The 8,393-nt window shown below is 38.5% G+C and overlaps 1 protein-coding gene across 1 annotated transcript in view; it reads left to right on the top strand.

Moving 5' to 3' along the window:
* Positions 1–8,393, top strand: part of Prkdc (protein kinase, DNA-activated, catalytic subunit) — a 174,764-nt gene that overhangs the window by 33,280 nt on the left and 133,091 nt on the right. Inside the window, exons 24-28 of the mRNA XM_013354879.2 lie at positions 426–586; positions 1,216–1,365; positions 1,778–1,885; positions 3,761–3,987; positions 8,037–8,131. Of these exons, the coding sequence (XP_013210333.1) occupies positions 426–586; positions 1,216–1,365; positions 1,778–1,885; positions 3,761–3,987; positions 8,037–8,131 (741 nt within the window). The remainder of the gene's footprint in view (positions 1–425; positions 587–1,215; positions 1,366–1,777; positions 1,886–3,760; positions 3,988–8,036; positions 8,132–8,393) is intronic.

The raw sequence follows: 8,393 nt of genomic DNA, 5'->3' as shown, positions 1-8,393 counted from the left end.
AAAAAAAAAAAAAAAAAAAAAAAAAAAAGGAAAAGAAAAGAAAAGGTCTTAGGTAGTCTCAGCTGGCCTGAAACTCAGAGACCCCCCCCCCACACACACACACACACACCACCCTGCTTCTGCTTTCCAAGTGCTGGAATTAAAGACATATCCCACCATACCTGGCAAAGAGGAGACTTTTTTTTTGAATTGTACTTATTTTATGTTATATACTTTAAGTAGCTTTGACTAAATTTGGATATTCCTATTGAATAATGGTTTTAGTAAGTTAAATTAGAAATAAGAGCCATCAGTGGTTTTAATATTCTTTCGTATCTGAAGCAGAATAGAGGAAAGACAGAATGCTTTAGAAGTACCCTGCTTCAGCTCCTGAGCTGTGGGGGAAGCTCTGGACTGAACAGCGCTCTTCTACCCTCTCTCATCAGCTGCTTCAGGAGAGAGAATGAAGAAGTGTGTGGCGTGGGACAGCGAGAAGAGACTCAGCTTTGCAGTTCCTTTCAGAGAGATGAAGCCTGTGATCTATCTGGATGTCTTCCTGCCTCGGGTCACTGAATTAGCTCTTTCTGCTAGTGACCGACAGACAAAAGTATTTGTTCTATCATTCATTTTTTTCATAGTGTATTGCTTTAAAAACATGTATGTGTTGGTTAAGAAACAGATACTATATTTTAGCAATTCTAGTGTCATTACTTTTCAGATTTTTCAGAAGTGGATGTCACTGATAAATGAAAGTAATAACAACCTGGCAAAGCTTTTATATACCAAAAGTTCTTTGTAATAGAAAATACAATGCAAAGTATGTTTAAAGATGAAACTCGGTAGGAGTTCGATTATCTTCGAAACCTGGGAGACTGGAAACAAATAGTCTCAAATGTTACCACTAACTTGTAAACTTTTAATATGCTTCCCAAGTGTACTTACTAAAGTGATATTTACAATTGAAGCCAGGATTTATAGTTCTAAACTGTGTGAAATATGTTTCTCATGAATGTATCACCTTCAGAGTCTGAATTTTTAAATTTCAGTTCTTAACTCTTGTATAAAGACTAAAGTGAACAGAAGCATTTATTTGATATAAAAACTACTATTTACATTTTTTAATCTGGAGTATATAGTATTTACCCACAATATAAGTTTTTCCTCTTAAATGGCTAAAGATTTCAAAATATTCCCTTTTCAGTCCTAGTCAAGCTTGGTTGAAATTGGTCCCTTTAGGTGGCAGCTTGTGAACTGTTACACAGCATGGTCATGTTTATGTTGGGAAGAGCCTCTCAGATGCCTGAAGGTCAGGGCTGGCCTCCCATGTACCAGCTCTACAAGCACACGTTTCCTGTGCTGCTTCAACTTGCATGCGATGTGGATCAGGTAAGTGCATGATTAGCGTCTAGACAGTTGCAAAACTACCTGGAGAATATGATCTCAAGCTGGGCATGGTTGTGTACTCCTGTGATCCCAGATCTCAGACTTTAAAGAGGGTGCATGAATTGAAGGGCCAGGCAGACTCATCCAGCTAAACCCTCTGTAACACAAGTTATACTAACAGTATCTTAAATTGCTCTCCTAGTGAGATGAACAATGAGATTTAGTGTGCATATTTTCTTTTCCTGGACTCTTAGACTCTGTTCACCGTGAATCTGAACTAAGAAAAAAGAAACTTAATTGAATGATGATAGATTTGCTTCATCTTGCCTTATTAAAAGTGCCATTTAAATGCTTACTTTTCGGTGTACATTTGCCCTCTTGAAGGATGTAACTGCATTAGAAATTGTCTCCTCAGGTGACGAGGCAGCTCTATGAACCACTTGTTATGCAGCTGATTCACTGGTTTACCAACAATAAGAAATTTGAAAGTCAGGATACTGTTGCCTTACTAGAAGCCATACTGGTAAGTAGTATTTGATCCTTAACTTACCGTTCCAATTGACTGTGAAATTTAGTGTACATTCAGATCTTTGGGAAAAGTTCCTTATCAACAAACCAAAATAAAGCCTTTTTCTAAATTGTTATCTTTTTTGGACACAGCATCATATTTATTTTCGTGATACTCTTTTTTTTTTTTGTTTTGTTTTGTTTTTCAAGACAGGGTTTCTTTGTGTATCAGCCCTGGCTTTCCTGGAACTTACTCTGTAGACTAGGCTGGCCTCGAACACACAGAGATCCACCTGCCTCTGCCTGCCTGACTGCTGGGATTAAAGGCGTGTGCCACCACTGCCTAGCCATTAGTGATATTCTTAATATCCATAACTAAGTTAACATGTATTTTTATTCTGCTTTCTGAGTGGCTGTATATTTATGTTAAATAATAATAGCTTTGCTAAAGGGCATAAGAGAGTGTGCCGTGTATGCTGTGGGAATAAGCAGTAAAAATGCTCTTTATCAATAACAGTAGTTCAGTTTTGTTGTTGTTGTATTGTCTGTTTGTTCTTAATCCATGCTACAGTATTTAATTCAAGAGAAAAGGGAATTTTTAATTTATTTAATTTTCTCTTACATTCAGATTCCGCTAAAGGGTGTGGAGTTCACAGTCTACCTTTTCTATCATAGTCTTCATGAGGCAGTAGAGGCGTCATTAGCGCCTGGTTCACTGGCCACGGGTTCAGGGAGATAGGCTGTTGTGGTTTTGGATGAATATTTTAATTTTGAACTTATAGAGATAACTTTGATTTCTTTAAGTATTATTTTATGTGTGTTGAAGTTATCCATTTTGGGGAGATAGAGCTATATGTTCACATTTGAATCACATTTATAATTAATTGTAACACTTAGGAGGTAGAGATAGGAAGATGTGAGTGTGATGCTAGCCAGTGACATAGCAGTTCCATACAAGCCTAGGCTACACAGACCCTACTTTAGAAAACTTCAAATAAAAGCCGGGTGGTGGTGGCACACGCCTTTAATCCCAGCACTCAGGAGGCAGAGGCAGGCGGATCTCTGTGAGTTCGAGGCCAGCCTGGTAGACAGAGCTAGTTCCAGGACAGGAACCAAAAGCTACAGAGAAACCCCATCTCGAAAATCAGAAAAAAAAAAAAAAAAAAACTTCAAATAATTAGCCTGGCCGTGGTGGTGCATACCTTTAATCTCAGTACTTGTGAAGGCAGAGGCAGGCAGATCTCCAAGTTCAAGGCCAGTCTGGTCCACAAAGTGAATTCTGGGATAGCCAGAACTACTCAGAGAAACCCTACCTCGAAAAATAAAGAAAAAAATTTAAATTAAATTTTAAAAATTAAAATAAATAAGTAAATAAATACAATAACAAAAGTTCCAGTGAAATACCTAGTGAGCTTGTCCGAACACCTTTTAATTCTTTGTTCTTCCGTACTGGTTCTATTTTGCATCTGTACAACATTTCTATTCAATTGGACCCAGCAAAACCATGGAAATTGACAAGAACACCAGTGAAGAAGAAATGTGGCATATTGATGAAGACTCCTGTTCTACCCTTTTGCTGTGTAGAATATCCTGTTTGTTCAGGGTAATCAGTATAATCACAGAACTTTATTCTCAGAGTCACTTAGATCATATTTCTAGTTATGGGCAGTGAAGAGTTACTGAATGATTTTTTTTTTAAGTTATGATTTATAGTTTAGGCTCTTAGTCCAGGCTAGTGTGGAACTTAGTCTGTATCACAGGTTAGCTTCAAACTCATAGTATTCTTGCCTTAGCCTCCTGAATGTTGGCATATATACTCACACAGAACTGCCTTCAATAATTCTATGGGTATAAGAATAAATACAATGAAGCTGTCTTTATCTTGATTAAGGATGGTATTGTGGACCCTGTTGACAGTACTTTAAGAGATTTTTGTGGATGCTGTATTCGAGAATTCCTCAAATGGTCCATTAAGCAGACAACACCTCAGCAGCAAGAGAAGAGCCCAGTAAACAGCAAGTCACTTTTCAAGCGTCTCTACAGCCTTGCACTCCATCCTAATGCCTTCAAGAGGCTCGGCGCAGCACTTGCTTTTAATCACATCTACAAGGAGTTCAGGTGTGTACGCTTTGTGTCTAGGAAAGATGGGTAAGACTGCCCTGGAAACTTTTAATGTGATTTTGAAAAGTGCCCTGATGTTTATGTCCATGGTTGGTTGGTTGATTGGTTGCTTGGTTGGTTGGCTTTTTCGGTTTTTCATTACAGGGTTTCATTGTGTAGCCCTAGCTGAAGTCCATGTATTTTATGTCCTGCAATTATTGCATAAATATGTGACACATGGTGTGCTTTCAAGAATCTTAGAAACTACTTAGAGACTTGCAAATATGTTTTGAGAATGCAATGAGAGACACATGTGCACGATTCTTTGAAGCATATAGAATGTTTGTGTGGTGAGTAAGTTAGTGAAAACTTCTCAGAGATGGACCATAAAGAATGAATAAGAATCAACCAAATTCTTTCAGATTAAAAGGTGGTAGAGTACCAAGAATCTCTACCACCTCATAAGCCTGCTGGCAGTATGAAGTCGTGAAGAACTTTGGTACTCTTAGACATTTTTGAGAGGAATAAGATGCTGAACAGGTTTTGTCTGCTAAGGTAGAAAAATGGGTATCATCACTAATGATATGGAGTCTCAGGACTTTCGGGAGTGCACAAACTCTTCCTAAGAGTTTTGACTAAAGACTAAGGCAGAGAGAACACTCCAAAAGTTCAAGAAAGACATTGAGAAAAATAAGTGATATTCAGAAGAGAACTGTGGAAAAAAAGAAAGACTATTATTATATGCCAGTCACTGCTCTAAATAATGCAAATGTAAAATTACAACTCTTCATGAGAGCTGCATTTGAGAAAGATACTCAGATAGATAAATGTAAAGGTTTATGGATAAAATAAATTACGTTAAATAATGATCTCTAATAGTAGACTACTGTGTCATCTTACAGTGGGCTTCTGACTTTGATGGTCAGAGTAGCTATTTCTAGAAAATGGCTACTGAGATACAGAGGAGACAATAATAGAAGATGGATGAAGAGATGGGAATCCACATGGTGTATTTACATAAGAATTAACTAGTGCTTGAAGTTTGTTATTTATTTATTTTTAAATGTGAAGACATATGTATAAAAGAATATATAAAATATATAATGTTTATAGAGTGATATTGATAAACCAAATTGCTACATACCCATCCTCCTAGTTGAGAAATAGGCTACTCAGTCCAGAGCATCAAAAGTCTACTAACCATAGAGTTTCTGAAGAAAAGAGCAATGACTATGAGGGCAGAGATTCACAGGCCTTCTAGATTCCTTTCATGGAGAAAAGAGGACTACTTTATTTTGCATACTGGTCTATTCAAAGGGCAGAGCAGGGATCCTAAGAGTGTCTGAGTTAGAGGTCTTAAGGACCTAGAAGTGACACACTTTCCCCAGAAGGGCGTGTAAAGGCATTTTCATTCTGGCTATCAGTTTGCCCTGCAGTTTTCCAGAGAGACATGTGAACACCGAGGGGAGGATTAATTGAATCATAGGTTACTCTTGAATTTAGGTTTGTCATTGATTGAAGTTTTATAGGCTGTGTATGTAGCAACACCTGTAGTCTAGAAACTTGCCCTACAAAAGTAGTTATTCCTCTCAAATTTTACATTACTTCTTTCCTTCTTCACTTCATAGTTTTACTTAGAAATATAAACCTAGGGAGAAAAAAAACCAAAGATGGTAACAGCCTCCAGCACCCACCGCGGAGCTCTGAACAACTTAAAATATATACAGGTAGTAATGGGCAGATGTTGTACAAAGTAGACTCATGAAATTGGAAAGATGGTGGAATGAGTCACAGTGTTGCTGGCACCAACGATAACAGGGAGATGTGCTGCAGCCTGGAAGTCCCACAGAAACAGGGCCAGCCCCCAGCATGGAGCTGCCAAGTGGTTGCAGCTCTTGCTGCTTGTCCTGCTAGGAGAAAGAAAGTGTGTCCTGCTAGGAGAAAGAAAGTGTGGGCAGGGCACTGCCCACAGGCTACAAGCACAAAGGTCATGCCTAGAAGCCTTGGAGCAGCCTCATCAAGGGTGAGGGAGATGACAGCTTGGAATTTACACTGAACCTGCCCCCAATTGCCCTGGTTCTGGTCAATAGTAAGATATGGGAGATGAATCTCCACAACAGTCCAGTATTTATTTCCAGTCTAGAAACTTGAACCAGACCAAAAACTAGTTGTATAAAAAGATGTTTGGGCAAATATATACACACACACACACACACACACACACACACACACACACACACTCTGTGACATACTGCAGTTTCCAGTGTCACCAAGATGAACAAATACTCAATGGAGAGGTAGGAAAGATGGAGGAACAGAGCAATAAGTGCGTAGTGGAGGGAGGAGGAACTAGAGATGCGGCAGTAGTGACAGGTATGGAAGAAGGCTCTGGTGGATGGGGAACATGTTGCTGCTGAGCTACATGGCTTCTCCTGACTCCACCTTCTTTCTCCCAGAATTCAGTTTAGGTCCCTGCTATAGGCTCAAAGCAGTTTCTTCATTAATCAATGGTAATCACAGCATACAGAGGGGAATCCCACATCACCTCCCCTTTTCTGTCTAAATGAAAAGGAAGGTTTTAATTATAACATAGTAAAATTACATATAACAAAACAGGTATCAAGCAAGAATTACAGTTACAATATTTATATAAACTTTATCTTTTATTATAACTAAGGAAAACTATAACTATATATTCTTCAACTCCATTAAAGACTCCAGAAGGATATAATATTACCTAAGTAAACAGGAAGTGCATTGTAAGCAACTTCTAAAACTCTAGAATTGACAGAGGCATCTCACTGCTCAGACAGTTACCCAAAGTTCTTCTGTATTGTTGGAGCATCCATCTTCAGCCTACAGGCCTATAATATCCAGCAGACTTTTCCATGAAGCAGGAAATTTTAAAGACAGTTCTGCCTATATTAGCAGTTTGTCAGTCACTTTCTTCTGTGTCTTGCAGAATGTCAGGCAGACTCTTTCATGAAGCAGGAACCCTGAAGGACTGTCTCATTTTTTTTTTTTTTAGGCAACTTCAGCAGTCTCTCTCTCTTTTTTTTCGTGGGTCCTATTCATCAGTGTATCGCCACGTAGCTGCGGCTTACGTGCCAGGTTCCATTCCAGCATCTGTCTCTGGCAGGGCTACATGGCTTCTTCTGACTCCACCTTCTTTCTCCCAGAATTCAGTCTAGTTTCCCTACCACCACCACCATCCCCAGCCTACCTCTGTTCTGCCCTTCTATAAGCCCACAGCAGTCTCTTTATTAATCAGTGGTAATCACAACATACAGAAGGGAATTCCACATCACATGCTGAAGGCCATGTTGATGTTGTCTGTGCTATTGGCACAAACCATGTGAAAGTTCATAATCTGTGTTCCTGATGACTGTAAAGGGCAAGGATGAAGCACCATTAATAAAAACTGGGGTTCAACCTGAAGGTCAGAAAAGCAAAACAGCCAGCCACTGACTCTTACCTCTACTTCAATCCAAAATGATGGTCCTTCCTTCAATCATCTTGACACCTTTTTCAAAGAAAATGCTTTCATAACCAGCAATTTATACAAAATTCTTTCCAAGATCTTGTTCATTGAATCCCAAAGCATGGATTTTTGTGATAATAGGATTTAATGATATGTTTATAATCGCTCATATTTTGATTAATATAAATATATTTGATCCTAGTTATAATGATTTAAAATTCATGGTCTGATGCTGTAGTTTGTTTACTCAGTCTTGGTTTCTGTTTCTTTCATAAAAAGACAGGTTAAGCTGTTACCCTTTATGCTGATAATTTATTGTAGACAAAAATAGTGACATTTAAAATCTTTGCCTTAGCTTACATTTGAATATTTTATTCTTAATTTTCAAGAAAATGAATTTTTCTAACAAGTAGACCACCCTTTCTTTAATTAGTGCCTGTGCTATATAAGCACTGAGTTCCAGCACATCCTGGACTATTGGGTGAGACTCTGACTCAGAAGCATTGTTTGTATTTCTTACTATTGATTTTTGTCTTTTCCCATGTATTGTTTTCTTAAGGGAGGTCTAATGGTCTTTGTTTTGCAGGGAAGAAGCATCCTTGGTAGAACAGTTTGTATTTGAAGCCTTAGTGACATACATGGAAAGTCTGGCCTTGGCACATGCGGATGAGAAATCCTTAGGTATGTGTCTTCCTATTGTTCTGTCTGCATTCTGATCCTGAGTGCTTTGGGGTCTTTTCCACTCAGAATCCTGAGCTCACATGAGTGCCATGTGTGGGTCTGGAAGTCAGATGACAACTTGTGCAATCCTGTTTTTATCTTTTCCCTATAGGTCTTGGGAATAAAACTCAGATGGCCAAGACTGGTGGCACATGTCCTTACCCACATAGCCATCTCACTTTTTTTTTTCTTGTGTGTTTTTTTTAATTTATTTTTTATTGAA

This window comes from Microtus ochrogaster, unplaced genomic scaffold (assembly GCF_000317375.1).
Source record: "Microtus ochrogaster isolate Prairie Vole_2 unplaced genomic scaffold, MicOch1.0 UNK77, whole genome shotgun sequence".
Classification (NCBI taxonomy): Eukaryota; Metazoa; Chordata; class Mammalia; order Rodentia; family Cricetidae; genus Microtus; species Microtus ochrogaster.
The sequence above is the reverse complement of the archived record's forward strand: the minus strand, read 5'-3'. Positions and strand labels throughout refer to the sequence as shown.